General features: G+C 43.8%; 1 protein-coding gene across 3 annotated transcripts in view; it reads right to left on the reverse strand.

The window, feature by feature from the left end:
• The window catches only part of LOC117507043 (low-density lipoprotein receptor-related protein 1-like), a 446,568-nt gene that overhangs the window by 53,273 nt on the left and 375,148 nt on the right, over nucleotides 1-18,147 (reverse strand). For all 3 annotated transcript variants that reach the window (XM_034166738.1, XM_034166739.1, XM_034166740.1), the window contains 11 exons: nucleotides 17,503-17,631; nucleotides 17,248-17,370; nucleotides 17,000-17,140; nucleotides 6,309-6,496; nucleotides 6,039-6,222; nucleotides 5,878-5,963; nucleotides 5,451-5,570; nucleotides 5,092-5,279; nucleotides 1,176-1,381; nucleotides 882-1,070; nucleotides 57-205 (listed from right to left, as the gene is read on the reverse strand). In XM_034166738.1, coding sequence (XP_034022629.1) covers nucleotides 57-205; nucleotides 882-1,070; nucleotides 1,176-1,381; nucleotides 5,092-5,279; nucleotides 5,451-5,570; nucleotides 5,878-5,963; nucleotides 6,039-6,222; nucleotides 6,309-6,496; nucleotides 17,000-17,140; nucleotides 17,248-17,370; nucleotides 17,503-17,631 — 1,703 coding nt within the window. The remainder of the gene's footprint in view (nucleotides 1-56; nucleotides 206-881; nucleotides 1,071-1,175; nucleotides 1,382-5,091; nucleotides 5,280-5,450; nucleotides 5,571-5,877; nucleotides 5,964-6,038; nucleotides 6,223-6,308; nucleotides 6,497-16,999; nucleotides 17,141-17,247; nucleotides 17,371-17,502; nucleotides 17,632-18,147) is intronic.

Genomic DNA, 18,147 nt, shown 5'->3' on the forward strand with positions numbered 1-18,147 from the left:
GATTTACTTTGGGAACATTAAAGTATAGAAATAATGAAATACCTGAGTTAACTTACCTGACTTGCTGTGCAGTTTGACAAACAGCGTTTGCCATCGGCTGCAAGGTAAAAGTTAGTAGGACAGGCGCACTTGTAGCCTCCTCCAGGTGAGAGCAGACAGAGGTTACTGCAACCCCCATTGTTGATCTGACATGAGTGGTTAGCCACTGATGAAGAAGGTGAGAAAGAGGAAGGATCAGACATGTCAGGACAGACTACGATATATACAAATTACAGCTAAAACAGGATTTATGGCGTACAGTCTAAAATCCATAATGCAAATGCATCTGGGGCATGTCCAAAGTTACTGTGAGCAATAACAACATGTAATTAAACAAACAAACAAACAAACAAAAATACAACATGACTTTTTTCCCACTATGGGAAAGCATTTGTTGTACAATAACCTGGGACATTTTGTGAAATATTCTCATTATACAAAACTGGTTAATTTGCCTTTATTCCTGAACATATGGGTGCCAATAATTTTGATTGGGGCTGGATCTGCCAAAAACAGTGGTTTGTGGTGTGAAATCACTTCTAAGACCATAGGGAATAGATTACATTATTTTCATACTTATAAAAACATTCACAGAGCTGTCATATCCTGTGGCTATTGTATTCCACTCTAATCAGGACAAAAATATTTCTTTATATCATAAAAAATGAGGATACATAACTTTCTATAGATATTCAGCAATTCTTCTCTTTATAGTAAGTAGGTCCAAGATAGAGCACAATCTGGTGCTAACAGCTTTAGGACCAAAAGTTTCTAATCTTATGTTACCCCACTCGTTTATTCAGTCACCTATGTTGGTGAGTGAAGGGGGTATGTGGTCATACCTTCAGGTTGGCGATAAGGATGGTAAATGTGAATATCCATGGGCCTGTGTAAGGTGCTGATCAGCAAGGTCTTGTTGGTTCCTAATGTTTTATGAGCTCTGTTGATAGACTTTGTCTCCCAGTCTGTCCAGTAGATGTACTCTTCAAACAGAGTCATAGCAAAGATGTGGGGGATATCCTGAGCCAGAACTATGAGGGGGAGAGGCACGAAAGAAAAACGCCGTTAAACATAAAATCAAAAACTTTAACTGAGAAAGGTCAACACACACAAATGTACATTGAGATGTCTGTCACCTGTGTGTCTGTTGCTTCCATCCAGGCTGGCAAATGCAATATAATCCTCCCGAGCATCAGCCCAGTAGATGCGGTCATTAACAAAGTCCAGTGTCAGACCATTGGGCCATGTGATCTTTTCCTCCACAATGACACTCCTGTTGGTACCGTCCATCCCAATACGTCCGATGTGCGGATTGTCACCCCAGTCTGACCAGTATAAGTACCTGTCAAGGATTATTTTTTATTAACTTTGTTTGTTGCAAAACACCACCTCAGTAACAGATTGAAACCCTGATCCCACCCAGAACCTTGTTAGTGCTCAGCTCAGCCCTTTTAAGAAGCTGGACAAACATCAAAACAAGAGCAATCAGAGATTACTGACATCCACCAATCTGGATCTGGATCACCTCCAAAATTCAGTGTAGTCTTCCACGCCCTAATATCTATCTGTGGTGCAAATTTGGTCAGAATCCGTGACGTAGTAGTTTTGACGCAGTCCTTCAAAGTCAAATCCATGCAGTAGTTTCGAAATTATCCTTCAAAGCCTATATAAAGGGAAATCTTGGTCCAGAATCTGGATTTGAATCACCTCTGAAATTTAATGGAGTCTTACATGCCCCAATATGTATCTGTGGTGAAACCTTCGTCAAAATCCCTGCACTAGTTTTGAGGAAATCCTGCTAACAGTCAGACAGACAAATAAATAAACAAATAAATGCCAACAATTTTATTATGTCCTTGGTGGACATAATAATATCTTTACATAATCTGGGTCTATTAACTGAGGAGCCATAATTATTGTGATTGTACTACACCTTCTTTCTGATATCTTCAAAAATACTTTTTTTTTTACTGTTCCTACTTCTTCGCAATCACTCTTCTTAATCTAATAAACAGTAATACATCAGTGTTTTCTGCAGGACACTGCACTGTTTTGAAAATGTCCATCATAAAACTATACTGCTAAGTGCTTTTACTAAATGATGCTAATCACTGCAAGTGTTACATTTTTCAGCTTGTTCTCATTAAGTGTCCAACATACAAATAGTAATGCACAAAAATTCCAACATAACCCACGTAATCATCAGCTAGGAGGAGCTTGTGACACCCCCCCCACACACACAAAAGGGGAGATATTCTTTTAATTGTTGTTATTCTAACACCCCTAACACCCCTGTCACCTTGATGATTTAGCCAGTGTATGCCGACTGTATTAAAAACGCTGGCGCACGTCTAAGAAGTTATGGATAAGTTTTGTATAAGTTAAGAGCACGCTGAAGCATTGTGATATACGTTGTAATATGCCAGGCACCTCAAAAAGGTTTGGGCATGCACATTATTTTCCACGTGTGCCAAAATATGTCTCATACATTCTGCACATGCAGGGCATAAGTTGTAGGTAAGTTATGTGATTGCTGACACACATTTCTTTTAATTTACTCATAAGTCGAAATATTCACACACAGAGTAAATTAGTTTTACCTGTTACGTTGTTTCATCATTACAGCCTGATGAAATGTATCCACATAAAGTGTCCTGATTTTGGGAAACAACATCTGAAAATACCGTTCCTTGTCAAGGCTGAAGAAATGTAGCATTTTAAAAGAAGTCGCTCTGTGGTTTTTCTGCTCCTGTTGCGTTTGTGAGCCTGAACCAGGAAGGGGGACGGATCGGGACGGAGCCGGGGGGACCGATCAGGCCGTGACACTGGCGCGTTGTGGCACAATAAGACAATTAACATATTTTAAAAATTGGAAAAGTCACAGTGCCTCATTCACATTCAGCATTTAACACAGACATCAGTTGATTTGTCAACAGTTTGCATGCAATGAAAATAAATCCCATGATCCACCAAGACAAAAATAAAATAAAATAATGTTAAATTACTCTTTGCCTCCGTGTGGAGGGGGCGAAGCTGTGCGACAATGAACACACACTCGATGATGTGATCGTCAATATTTGTATTCCACCTGCCAAACAAAAGGGTTCTGCTGGCGGTGGAAACAAACCATGCCGGACTTAACTGTTCTGACCTGTACCATACCATGCAGTACCGACCCGGACCACTCGGTGGAAACAGGGCTGTCAGCATACGCTGGCTAATCGTCAAAGTGTGACAGCTGCATAATTTATTAGATGTATGACCACTAGGGATGTGGAGATTAAGTGATACAAATCGGTATCTAGATACAAATGTGCGCAATGCGAGTTTATCAATTCATTCAGTGTGTATCGATTCAACTGCAGGATGAAATTGCGATGGATTGGTCGCTGCATGCTTGCATCAATTTTTTCCGACGCACATTGAATGCACCACGGATGGAAGCTTGAAAGCAAACCACATTTCTACTGCAACAAATCTATTTCAAAATGGAGGCCCGCGACAACGGCGCAAGCAGTTGTAGGAGATTCTTGATGCACCTAAAACATTTAAATCAGGCGTTTGCAATTATTTTGGCTTAAAAAAAAAGATAGGAAACTTGACAAGACACACATCATTTGGAAAGAATGCCGCGGCTGCTGCTGTGACCCCTAACTCGCAAAACTAGTAAGAAAGTGTCTCAAATGACTTTTGCCAAGGCGGTACTGTCAATGAGTGACTCACTTTAAGTCACTCACTGAGAGTAATGTTGTCTTACTGTTTACTGTACTGTTTAAGTTCTGACAGTGATCAATCAAACAGGTTCCAAATATGAGGGAACAGATTCCTGTTCCTTAACGTTGAATCTGTTAAATTTGCTGCTTATAAGGAATAAAACAAATCCTCTGCCTCTAGCAGAATCAGAAGAAGAAGAAGAATACCATAGTACCATACTGAATTGCAGCTTCTTATTTTCTATTTAAATTTTTGGTATAATTGCTTTGCATCATGTTGAATCGCATTGTATCGCACCCAATCGCATTGCATCGTATCGCATTGTGAGGAACTGAATCGGCATCAAATACATATCAAATCACATCGAATCGGGAGCAGGGGTGAATCATATCGCATTGTATCGTCAGTATCGTCATGTATCGATATATGTATCGCATCGCTGGTAGTGTATCGAGATGCGTATTGAATCGTTGTCAGTGATGAGATTCACATGCCTAACACCCACATATACCAGCGTTTCTATACAGTCGCCATACGCTGGTTAAATCGGCAAGATCTGACAGGGTCCTAACCTTGACCCTAGGTTTTGAATTCTTCTTCTTTGTCTTTCAGCTGTTCCCGTTAGGGGTCGCCACAGTAGATCAATCGTTTCCATCTCACCCTGTCCTCTGTATCTTCCTCTGTCACACCAGCCACCTGCATGTCCTCCCTAAACGTTCTCCTCCTCTTCTTCATCGTCTTTGCCCAGCAGTAGCCCAATTTCCACCGACACCCTGTTGGGCAACAGCACCGGTGGTGGACGCTGTTAACCCGGGCCGCGACCGATCCGGTATGGAAATTCGATTCTTAGTCTGCATAGCTGGGTTGGCTTGTTTTACACCGGATGCCCTTCCTGACGCAACCCTCCTCATTTATCCGGGCTTGGGACTCAAAATGTACTGGCTGCACACCCCATGTGGCTGTTCTTATTACTAAATGTGTGTTACATATCTGTATAGACATTTGTTGGATTATGTACAAAATATTGCGCATAACTTTTTGTAACATACTGTAGTATGAAATGCTTCATGAGAACATGTAGGTTTTGCATAAACAAGTTTGTGATGCTAAAATGTATAAAGGAACTTTTCTGTCCCAGTCAGGCACCAGTTTTTTTTTTGTTTTTTTTTTTACCATGCCAGCACTGACCCTTATGGCTTGTGCTGTGGCTTGCATTAATCAAGGTGTCTCACTTTATCAAATGAAACAATCAAATTAAAAGTCTTTAAAATATTTGAAAATCTATCAGTTTTATATCTCCTTATATCTCCAGCACTCATCATATCAAGTTACTCTTACCCATTCTGCACATCTACAGCCACAGCTCGAGGTTCCCTCAGACCACTGTTGACCAGGACTGTCCGGTACGCCCCGTTCAGCTTTGACACCTCAATAGTGTCCCGTCCTTTATCACACCAGTACAGGTTTCCTCCCACCCAATCGACAGCCAGTCCATCAGGGTTGCTCAGTGATGTTCGATGAAGAACCTGGCAAATGGTCAAGCAGAATGTTGATTTGACAGTGCAAGATGCCATTATTTTATGTGAACATAAAAACATCTGAAATGTAACCATTAAAAAATAAGAAAAGTCCTAGCAGGGACTACAGTGCATTTCTGTCACTTTTGTTACATTTAATCACGGTCCTGTGATACTGACCTGAACATCAGTGTTGTTGATGTACATGCGCCGGATCATGCTGCCCTGAGTGGTGACATCTGTCCAGTAGATCATCTGCTGGCGGTAGTCAAAGTCCAGAGCGACTGCGTTGTTCAAGCCCTGTCAAACAGTGGGAGCTACATTAGTCTACACAAGTAGGAAATGGTTTGCAGGATGCCACTGTCACTTAAACAGAAGCAAGACAAATATGATTTTTATCTGAAGTGTTATCTGGAGTGAAAACAGCCATGATGATCTTTGTGTTACACAAAGATGTGGATCTTTTACTTTATATGTACTTACACTAGCATGTTCAGATAATGGTCATATTAACCCATGCAAAGGACAGTATATTAGTACTCATTAAAAGCATCACTATGTTGACTCACTGAAACACGTGGTCACCTGACATACTGTGTCCACAAACCTGTTTGAGGAGCGTGTAGTTGGAGCCATCTAAGTTGAGCTTTCTCAAGTAGTAGCGGTTGGCAAAGATGAGGAATGGTTCCTCTTCTGCAGGAGAGGAGATGTCACATATGAAGAGATATCTACCTTAAACATAGTTAAATGTTATATAATTGTTCTTACCAGAGGTGGATTTGCATATGGTGGGGTTAACAGGGCTGAGCTGGAATCCATCCACACAGAGACAGTGGAAGCTGCCATGTGTATTGATGCAGTGCTGCGTGCAGGGATAGGTAGTTGTGCATTCATCAATATCGACACAGGTCTTCCCGTCATCTTTCAAGCTGAAGCCAGGGTTGCATCTACACTGTTAATATGTACAGATCAGGTAAATCCGTGGTACAGGCAGGTTATCACACAAATCCGTCACTGGAGAGTGATGTGTTCATTTACCTTGAAGCCGATTTTAAGATCCTCACAGAGCTGGGAGCATCCGCTCAGTCTGCTGTTCAAACACTCATTGATGAAGCAGTTCAGCTCATCAGAGCCATCGCCACAGTCGTCGTTACGGTCACAAAGCAACGTCTCATTGATGCAGTTTCCATTGCTGCATGCATATGCAGTGTTGTTGCATTTCTTCTCTGTTCCACATGAACAAAATATATAATATGATCAGACACAAAGAGAAAAAAAAAATCAGTGTGGCTGATATTTTTTAAAGTTTAAACTTTAAAGCCAAGATTAACCAGAAGGGCACGCAAGAGAGGACAATTGGTCCTTCAACCATATAAACAACAACCCACATTCAGTCTTCAACCATTTGAATGATTGTTTAAATAATAATAATAATAATAAAAATAATAATCCCCCTCTAGCTGCCACCTTATCGTGGTGGGGGAGTTTGCGTACCCGGACTAGGAGCTATGTTGTCGGGGGGTTTGTGCTCCCTGTAGGGTCTCCCAAGGCAAACAGGTCCTAGGTGACGGGTCAGACTAAGGGCAGTTCAGAACATCCATGACCAGTAAAAAAATCAAGGACCGAGACGTCGCCCGGTATGGCGGAGCTGGGGTTCCACCCTGGAGCCAGGCCTGGGGTTGGTGGTTGGGCCTTAGGCCATGGGGCCAGGCCGGGCTCAGCCCGAAAGAGCGACATGGGCCCGCCCCCCTGTGGGTTCACCACCTGCAGAGGGGGCCATGGGGGTCGGGTGCAGAGAGGATTGGGTGGCGGTCGAGGGCGGGTGGCCCAGCGGCCCGGTCCATGTTCACAGCCCCTGGCTGTTGGGACGTGGAATGTCACCTCACTGGGGAGGAAGGAGCCTGAGCTTGTGCGGGAAGTTGAGAGATACCGACTAGAGATAGTCGGGCTCACCTCCACGCACAGCTTGGGCTCTGGTACCCAACTCCTGGAGAGGAGCTGGATGCTTCATTTTTCTGGCGTTGACCGCGGGGAGAGGCGGAGAGCTGGGGTCGCTTTGCTTATTGCTCCCCAACTCAGTCGCCATGTGTTGGAGTTCACTCCGGTGAATGAGAGGGTTGCCTCCCTACGCCTTCGGGTCGGGGACAGGTCTCTCACCGTTGTCTCGGCCTACGGGCCGAGCAGCAGTGCAGAGTACCCGACCTTCCTGGAGTCCCTGAGAGGGGTACTAGATAGCGCTCCGACTAGGGACTCCACTGTTCTCCTGGGGGATTTCAACGCCCACGTGGGCGGCGACAGTGAGACCTGGAGGGGGGTGATCGGGAAGCACGGTCTCCCTGATCTGAACCCAAGTGGTGTTCAGTTGTTAGACTTCTGTGCTAGTCACAGTTTGTCCACCATGAACACCATGTTTGAGCACAAGGGTGTCCATAAGTGCACGTGGCACCAGGACACCCTGAGCCGGAGGTCGATGATCGACTTTGTAGTCGTATCATCTGACCTTCGGCCACGTGTCTCGGACACTCGAGTGAAAGAGGGGCAGAGCTGTCGACCGATCACCACTTGGTGGTGAGTTGGATCCGCTGGGACGGGAGGAAGCCGGTCAGACCTGGCAGGCCCAAACGTATCGTGAGGGTCTGCTGGGAACAACTGGCGGAACCCTCTGTTAGCGAGGTCTTCAACTCCCACCTCTGGGAGAGCTTCTCCCAGATCCCGGGGGAGGTTGGAGACATGGAGTCCGAGTGGACCATGTTCTCCACCTCCATTGTCGATGCGGCTGCTCGTAGCTGTGGTTGCAAGGTCTCTGGTGCCTGTCGCAGCGGCAATCCCAAACCCGGTGGTGGACACAGGAAGTAAGGGATGCCGTCAAGCTGAAGAAGGAGTCTTACTTATCTTTGTTGGTAGGTGGGACCCCAGAGGCAGCTGACAGGTACCGGCAGGCCAAGCGTGCCGCAGCCCGTGCGGTCACAGAGGCAAAAACTCGGGTCTGGGAGGAGTTCGGGGAGGCTATGGAGGAGGACTATCGGTCGGCCTTGAAGAGATTCTGGCAAACCGTCCGACGCCTCAGGAGGCGGAAGCAGCTCTCCACCAGCACTGTTTACGGTGCGGGTGGGGAGCTGTTGACCCTGACTGGGGATGTTGTCGGGCGGTGGAAGGAGTATTTCGAGGATCTCCTCAATCCCATCGTCACGTCTTCCGAAGAGGAAGCAGAGACTGGGGACTCAGAGGCGGACTCATCCATTACCCAGGCCGAAGTCACCGAGGTGGTTAGAAAGCTCCTCGGTGGCAAGGCTTCTGGGGTGGATGAAATCCGTCCTGAGTACCTTAAGTCTCTGGATGTTGTGGGACTGTCTTGGCTGACACGCCTCTGCAACATCGCATGGCGATCGGGGACAGTGCCTCTGATCGGCAGACCGGGGTGGTGGTCCCTCTGTTTAAGAAGGGGGACCAGAGGGTGTGTTCCAACTATAGGGGGATCACACTCCTCAGCCTCCCCGGTAAGGTCTATTCCAGAGTACTGGAGAGGAGAATTCGACCGATGGTCGAACCTCGGATTCAGGAGGAGCAATGTGGTTTTCGTCCTGGTCGCGGCACACTGGACCAGCTCTACACGCTCCATCGGGTGCTCGATGGTTCATGGGAGTTCGCCCAACCAGTCCACATGTGTTTTGTGGATCTGGAGAAGGCGTTCAACCGTGTCCCTCGGGGCACTCTGTGGGTAGTGCGTCACGTGTCATGCTGGGGGAATGCGGCACTAGATTTGATCTATTTTGATGAAAGGATATCCTTTTCTGCTCTACTCCACTATGAAGCTAAAGCCTGGGTCCCACTGAATAATGAAGGATGAATAATGACCCACGCTGCATGTTTTCTTTGCTATGAGAGAGTTTCTTCAACTATCGTCAGAGTTTCGTGGCTCTGAGTGGCTCTTAGAGGCATCATCTTCAGTTAATGAGGCTCCTCTCTGAGCGTGGCGCTAATTTCAAGAAGTTCAAAATTTAGCAACAACAGCGTGGTGCAGATTGTGTACGAGTTACTGTGACGACTTAGAGACATTTGCGTTGTGCTTACGAGGCTGCTAATAGCCCATTATCCGTGCGCCTGGCAGCTATGCAGGACCTGAGAGGCTATTTTTGGAGTGGCTGCCCTCTTGCGCACGCAATTCCACCTGCTCTGTGCACCAGACGCTGCATATAAAATAATTATTTTGTAGCAAATTAATCATCTCCTGCCAAACCTTGGATGCTGAAAATACCTCTAATCACTTCTGGAATCACAGAGGACTGTTTCATCTGGACGCTTTTTTCCCTCTCTTTCCTGCTCCATGTGGAATGTATTTGGAACAGCTTAAGGTAACTATTTTTAATGTTTTTTATAGCTTGATAAAACAGTTCCTAGCTGTTAAGGTATGTCTACGGTTGATTTAATATCTTGCTAATGGATCACATGAGCTCCTCTGTGTGTGCGCACTGCGCACTGACGCAGTGACTTATCACGCTCCAAACGAGCATTTAAGCAGAACACCAGCTCACAAAAGAGTGATTTTTCAGTCAATAATGGACAAACACAAAGTTAAAATTTGGATGGCTGTGTGAAAGTGGATGTGTGTTTAAAGCCGCAGAAGAAATAACTCCAAGTGAAGCCGCTAAAAGCAGAGCAGAGCTGTGCAGCCACACAGAACAACAGCATGCAAAAGACCGATTTTGAAGACACAAAGTTAAACGTTGTATCACGGTGACTTGCAAGCTGTGGAATAAATAAATAACTATATATATATATATATATATATATATATATATATATTTGAAAGTGATCCACAGGTGTATATAATTAAAGCGGCCACCTCATTCTGTATGCAGAACAGCACCGCATGCAAAAGAGTGATTTTGCAGAAATAAACAGACGAACACAAAGTTAAAAGTGGGATCGGGGGGGAAATGACTTTATTTAAAGCCAGGGAAAAAATAAAGCCAGCAAGCCACAGATGCAAAGGAAGCCAGTGAAAAGGCACAGAGGCGGCTGTCCATGAATAGACAGCAGCGTGCTCGCAAAAGAGCGATTTTGCAGAAATAAAAGGATAAACATAAAGTTGAAAGAAAGCCGCAGAAGAAATAAAGTCAGCGAGCCGCGGAGCCAGCAAGGAGCACAGAGGTGGCTGTCCAGGAACCCTTGGTTCGGTTCTAGCTGGTCTGGCGCATTACAATCAATCAATCAATTCAATCAATTTTATTTATATAGCGCCTAATCACAACAAACAGTTGCCCCAAGGCGCTTTATATTGTAAGGCAAGGCCATACAATAATTACGTAAAAACCCCAACGGTCAAAACGACCCCCTGTGAGCAAGCACTTGGCGACAGTGGGAAGGAAAAACTCCCTTTTAACAGGAAGAAACCTCCAGCAGAACCAGGCTCAGGGAGGGGCAGTCTTCTGCTAGGACTGGTTGGGGCTGAGGGAGAGAACCAGGAAAAAGACATGCTGTGTAGGGGAGCAGAGATCAATCACTAATGATTAAATGCAGAGTGGTGCATACAGAGCAAAAAGAGAAAGAAACACTCAGTGCATCATGGGAACCCCCCAGCACTCTAAGTCTATAGCAGCATAACTAAGGGATGGTTCAGGGTCACCTGATCCAGCCCTAACTATAAGCTTTAGCAAAAAGGAAAGTTTTAAGTCTAATCTTAAAAGTAGAGAGGGTGTCTGTCTCCCTGATCTGAATTGGGAGCTGGTTCCACAGGAGAGGAGCCTGAAAGCTGAAGGCTCTGCCTCCCATTCTACTCTTACAAACCCTAGGAACTACAAGTAAGCCTGCAGTCTGAGAGCGAAGCGCTCTATTGGGGTGATATGGTACTATAAGGTCCCTAAGATAAGATGGGACCTGATTATTCAAAACCTTATAAGTAAGAAGAAGAATTTTAAATTCTATTCTAGAATTAACAGGAAGCCAATGAAGAGAGGCCAATATGGGTGAGATATGCTCTCTCCTTCTAGTCCCCGTCAGTACTCTAGCTGCAGCATTTTGAATTAACTGAAGGCTTTTTAGGGAACTTTTAGGACAACCTGATAATAATGAATTACAATAGTCCAGCCTAGAGGAAATAAATGCATGAATTAGTTTTTCAGCATCACTCTGAGACAAGACCTTTCTAATTTTAGAGATATTGCGTAAATGCAAAAAAGCAGTCCTACATATTTGTTTAATATGCACATTGAATGACATATCCTGATCAAAAATGACTCCAAGATTTCTCACAGTATTACTAGAGGTCAGGGTAATGCCATCCAGAGTAAGGATCTGGTTAGACACCATGTTTCTAAGATTTGTGGGGCCAAGTACAATAACTTCAGTTTTATCTGAGTTTAAAAGCAGGAAATTAGAGGTCATCCATGTCTTTATGTCTGTAAGACAATCCTGCAGTTTAGCTAATTGGTGTGTGTCCTCTGGCTTCATGGATAGATAAAGCTGGGTATCATCTGCGTAACAATGAAAATTTAAGCAATGCGTCTAATAATACTGCCTAAGGGAAACGTATAAAGTGAATAAAATTGGTCCTAGCACAGAACCTTGTGGAACTCCATAATTAACCTTAGTCTGTGAAGAAGATTCCCCATTTACATGAACAAATTGTAATCTATTAGATAAATATGATTCAAACCACCGCAGCGCAGTGCCTTTAATACCTATGGCATGCTCTAATCTCTGTAATAAAATTTTATGGTCAACAGTATCAAAAGCAGCACTGAGGTCTAACAGAACAAGCACAGAGATGAGTCCACTGCCTGAGGCCATAAGAAGATCATTTGTAACCTTCACTAATGCTGTTTCTGTACTATGATGAATTCTAAAACCTGACTGAAACTCTTCAAATAGACCATTCCTCTGCAGATGATCAGTTAGCTGTTTTACAACTACCCTTTCAAGAATTTTTGAGAGAAAAGGAAGGTTGGAGATTGGCCTATAATTAGCTAAGATAGCTGGGTCAAGTGATGGCTTTTTAAGTAATGGTTTAATTACTGCCACCTTAAAAACCTGTGGTACATAGCCAACTAATAAAGATAGATTGATCATATTTAAGATCGAAGCATTAAATAATGGTAGGGCTTCCTTGAGCAGCCTGGTAGGAATGGGGTCTAATAGACATGTTGATGGTTTGGATGAAGTAACTAATGAAAATAACTCAGACAGAACAATTACAGGTGGACAGCAGCCTGGCGCACAGCACACAACTGCGGGACTGTACTGGAGCATCTATTTTGGACTGCATTTAAATGCTGCTGTGAATCTGTTAATTGAAAACCCACACCTTAAAGGGACCAGGTGTGGGAGGGCTGGAGGTTTGGACCAAACCCATGCCTAAACGTGCGCCAACATGGCATTATCATGGCGCTACATGGCTTAGTGTGGCTGATGCGAGCCATTCGAGGTCAGTCATGGCTCACTAGAGGCTGCTACGTGGCACATGCGGGGTACAGAGAGGCACATAGAGGCACCTTCATAGCGTATACGTGATAGATGAAAACGTGGGTCATTCTTCGAATATTCGCTGATACACCCATGCGTGGCTCATTATTCATGGCTTATTATTCGGTGGGACCCAGGCTTAAGAGTGGTGATGCAAAATGCAGAATTTGCACTGTGCCCAATTTCTCCAATCACAGCCACATGAGCCTATAACTTCTTCTGGGTTGTCTGGGTGTCTTGGTGGCTTTCCTCACTCTTTTCTTGCATAGTTTTTGAGACCTGTCTACTCCATGCAGATTTAACATAGAGTACCATACTGTTTGTATTTCTTTATAATTGATGTAAATAAAGTCCAAGACATATTCAGTGGCAGCTTCACCATCAGAGAGCTTCGAACACAACTACCACAAAAGGCACCAAAGTTATCATAGATGTTAAACGGGGCAATACACAGTATTTAGAACAGGGGTATGTAAACCTTTGATCAGGGTCATTTGGGTAGTTTCTGTGGTCATTATGATTTAAAAAGAACACAGTTGTTTGACAATAAATGGTTTCACCCAACAACTACTAACCATGATTGGAAAAAAAAGTTTTTGTGTTATTTTCTCTGAAAATGGGCAAAAAACAAACAAAAACAAAACAAAACATTCTGCCAGGGTATGTAAACTTTTTAGCACAACTGCATGCTGTGAGTACATCCAGTGTGTTGTGAAAGGTTGCAAAGTGCTTCTGTATTTCAATGTTGTGTGTGAATTTGCAGCAGATGTGTTATCATATTAAATTGTTGCACGTGCTGTAGGTTTGTGGTTCTGTGTTTGCCAGTTTTTTCACCTATTTTCAAGACATCATACTGTAATAAATTATTTATGAATTGATGCAGATATTTTTTAGATTTGTAAGTGCTTTACACTTTTGCTAGAGTTGTCTTAATTTGGAAATGTTGTGGCCCCTATTGGCCACCGTACAGTACTACTTGGCTTTAAAGCATTATCACGTGCATTTTATACACCTTTTCTTCAGTACATATAGTTTCTATAACCTATTTTCATTCAGAAGTGTCAAACCCTGAAGAGTAACCCTCTGCATTAATATAAGTAAAATTAAGTCCCTTTGTTTGGACTCAGGGTCACCACAGCAAATCCAAGGTGGATCTGCATGTTGAATTGGAACAGGTTTTATGCCGGATGCCCTTCCTGACACAACTCCACATTACATGGAGAACCTTCCGCACTGAAACTAAGCGCACGAACCACTTGGCCACCACCCCTGCTCTGCATTATATAAGTCACTTGGATAAATGGATGAAAGATGGCGGGGCGCACAGGTGCAGCGGCTTTTAGCTCTCCAATTTGGTGTTTCTTTTTCTTACTTTTTGCATGTATATTCTTTTGTAAAGTGACCCACAGCTTCAGCCACCAGAACCTTATTGACCTCGGTCTGAGGTACAAACTGTCAGTTACAAGCAAATTCCACCAGTACCACAACATCCCTGAGGACATAGCAAGAACAACGGACTCTCCGTGGATTACCAGCCTGCCCAGCAGGCGGAGAAGGCAGCGTAGAGACAAGAAGCAGAAGCGAGGATGTCGGTCCGGCTCCGATGCTAGGCTACATAAACAACCTCACAGGCCAGCATTATTTTTTTTCTTAGAGCTGCTTTTGAACTTCGTTGAGCCCTTGAGGAACAATGACAAATAAAGAATTCTGATTCTGATTCTACCGAGCCTCTTCCTCTCAAACGCCAGATCCATCACCCACAAAATAGACGAATTGGAGCTACAGATGGCCACAAACAGCTCTGTGCGGAACTGCAGCGTTATTTTCATCACGGAGACGTGGCTTTACCTGCTGATCCCCAGTGCTGCAGTCAAGCTAGCAGGCCGCACGCTACACCGGCAGGACAGAACCAGTGATTCGAGTAAGTGCAGAGGTGGAGGACTCTGTTTTTATGTTTTTATGTGGTGCTGTAGCAACAGGGTCATTGACTCTCGCTGTTCTCCTGATTTAGATGTGCTGGCAGTCTCGTGCAGACCTTTTTATCTCCCAAGGGAGTTCACAGCAGTCGTCGTGTTTGCGGTTTACATCCCACCTGATGCTAACGTTAGCATGGCCATTAGCCTCTTGCTTGCCTGTGTAAATAAACAGCAGCTGGCCCACCTGGATGGTGTCTGTATTGTTGCTGGTGACTTCAACCAAGCGTGTTTAAAGACTCTGCTCCCTAAGTTCATCCAGTACATGAAGTGTGCCACCAGAGGGGAAAATACTTTGGACCATGTCTACTCAAATATAAAACATGCATACAAAGTCACTCCCCTCCCCATCTCACTGGATCAGACCATCTCTGCCTGTCCCTCACCCCCACCTACACTCCCCTGCTGAGGTGAACAAAGCCACAACGAAAGACTATCCAAACCTGGCCTGAGGGAGCACTCTCCCAGCTACAGGACTGCTTCTCACGAACTGTATGGGATTTATTTTCCAGCCACAACCTGCAGGAGTACACCGACACCGTACTCTCTTACATTAAGAACTGTGTTGACACTGTCACCGTCAACACAAGGGTCAGGGTTTTTCCAAACCAGAAGCCTTGGATGAACAGTGCACTCCAGTCCCTATTAAGCCTGTGGGCAGGCTTTGAGTGAGCACTGCTCAACCCCTCTCGTCGTTGTTTCATTGCGAGGAAATGGCGGAATGATTTGGGCTTTTTTTCCGTCCGAATTTTTTCAGAAACTGTTAGAGACAGGCAGCTGGAAACCATTTGAAAAATTTATCTGGCTTGCAGTGAAAATTTTACGGGCTTCACAGAGAATAAGGAGTGTTACTACAGCTTTAAGGACGGCCCACAATGGCGCATGGCGCGCCGCGCTCCAAGCCGCCATTGAGAGGCAGAAACCACCACATCATTTCTAAACGGATGGCTGTGTGGAGCCGGGACCGTCGTGTGCAATTTCTCTGGTTATCACAAGAGCAGGACATCAGCCATTTTCCGGCAGATTTCACTTTTAACAAGAGATTTTGTCATGGAAAGCCGCGCGGAGGCTTCGCGCGTCACGACCGATTCGCTGATGAAGCGAGACAAAGGAACACCTCTGTTTCGGAGTGTTAGAGGACAAGTTGGGACATGCCCAGCTCTCCACAATTTCTCTTATACTCACTCAACTGGTAAGCACTGAAAGCCGAGATAGGCCTCCGCGCGGCTTTCCATGACAAAATCTCTTGTTAAAAGTGAAATCTGCCGGAAAATGGCTGATGTCCAGCTCTTGTGATAACCAGAGAAATTGCACACGATGGTCCCGGCTCCACACAGCCATCCGTTTAGAAATGATGTGGTGGTTTCTGCCTCTCGATGGCGGCTCGGCGCGCGGCGCGCCGTGTGCCATTGTGGGCCATCCTTAAAGCTGTAGTAACACTCCTTATTCTCTGTGAAGCCCGTAAAATTTTCACTGAAAGCCAGATAAATTTTTCGAATGGTTTCCAGCTGCCTGTCTCTAACAGTTTCTGAAAAAATTCTGATGGAAAAAAAGCCCAAATCATTCCACCATTTCCTCGCAATGAAACAACGACGAGAGGGGTGGAGCAGTGCTCACTCAAAGCCTGCCCACAGGCGAATTACGCAACCGACAGGCGTGGAAAAACTCACGCATGCGCACGAAGGTTCAAGCTTGGCTGACGTAAAAACATATGAATCAAATCCATATAGTTTTTGAAAAAAATAAAAAGGTACGATACTTTTCTAACAGACCTCGTATATAATTCTCGTTTTACATTTTACTTGGTCCACATTTTATTTTATTTTACCTTATGTTTATATTAGTTGTACATATACTCTGAATAATTCACCGTTAAATTTCACTATCTTTTATTTGGCTAAAAATTACTCGCACCACAGAAAGCACCTTTTTGGAGTTGCACTCAAATCTCGTTGCAATGCAAATTACAATGACAATAAAGGTGATTCTGATTTTGAAATAAAATTTTGTTGTTTCACTTGTTTAAGTTGTGGTTGGGATTAGGCTCAGGGTTAGGGTTAGAAGAGTTTACTTCTCAACAGTGTGTCAGCATTTGACACCATGGGAATGAAACCAAACTACGACATTCAGACAGCTTTTATTCTGTATGCTGTTGAGCTGCTTTATTTAATTTTATAGCTGACACATTTACATCAACTTTAACATTGAAACCATTTCTATATTATCTGATACATTTCCCTCACCTGATATCAACTAAAGTAAACCCAGTTAAAATATATTAGTAGTATATTTCACCTGGACCAGTGCAGTGAGGATTCTTCGGGGCTTCGTCTGAGCGGTCATGGCAGTCAAAGTCTCCATCACACTCCCACGAACTCTGGATGAGGCAGCGTCCATTGGCACAGCGGAACTCATTGGGTCCACATGTTGGATACTCTGCAGTTAGAAACAGCGTGATGGTGCAAAATGTTAAAACATAAAAAAGGGGAAAAATAGCTTTTACATTATACCAAATGAGAATACGAAGTCAAAGGTCCACTCACCACACTCCATGGACTCATCGGAGCCATCGCTGCAGTCTTTGTCATGGTCACACACAAAATGTTTGGGTATACACTGTTGATTCTGGCACATGAACTCATCTTTGCTGCATCTGTTGATGGATACTGAGAAACACCAATTTAAAATAATCACAGAAAATCATAGCACACACACACAGTAGGTTTTATAGATTTATGTCTTTTTTGTGTCTCTGCAATTTCAAAATGTTATTATTTCCCATCCTTGGTGACACTCACTACATCCAGCTTTGACACCCTCATCAGCCCCATCAGGACAGTCTTTTTCTCCGTCACATTTCCAACGCTGAGGAATACACGTGTTTGAACGAGGACATTGGTATGATTCAGGACTGCAGGTTTTGTTTTCTGTGATAAAAGTTATTGAAGAATACTGTAAAGCCAAAGCTGTATGTGAAAACACTGAAAGGTTTTCTGCATGTGATAGATCGATCTATCTATCTATCTATCTATCTATCTATCTATCTATCTATCTATCTATCTATCTATCTATCTATCTATCTATCTATCTATCTATCTATCTATCTATCTATCTATCTATCTATCTATCTATCTATCTATCTATCTATCTATCTATCTATCTATCTATCTATCTATCTATCTATCTATCTATCTATCTATCTATCTATCTATCTACAGTAGTGTTCAGAATAATAGTAGTGCTATGTGACTAAAAAGATTAATCCAGGTTTTGAGTATATTTCTTATTGTTACATGGGAAACAAGGTACCACTAGATTTAGTAGATTCTCACAAATCCAACAAGACCAAGCATTCATGATATGCACACTCTTAAGGCTATGAAATTGGTAGAAAAAAATTAGTAAAAGTGAAATTAGTAAAAAAAAGTAGAAAAGGGGGTGTT

The sequence above is a fragment of the Thalassophryne amazonica genome, chromosome 3 (assembly GCF_902500255.1).
Source record: "Thalassophryne amazonica chromosome 3, fThaAma1.1, whole genome shotgun sequence".
NCBI lineage: Eukaryota > Metazoa > Chordata > Actinopteri > Batrachoidiformes > Batrachoididae > Thalassophryne > Thalassophryne amazonica.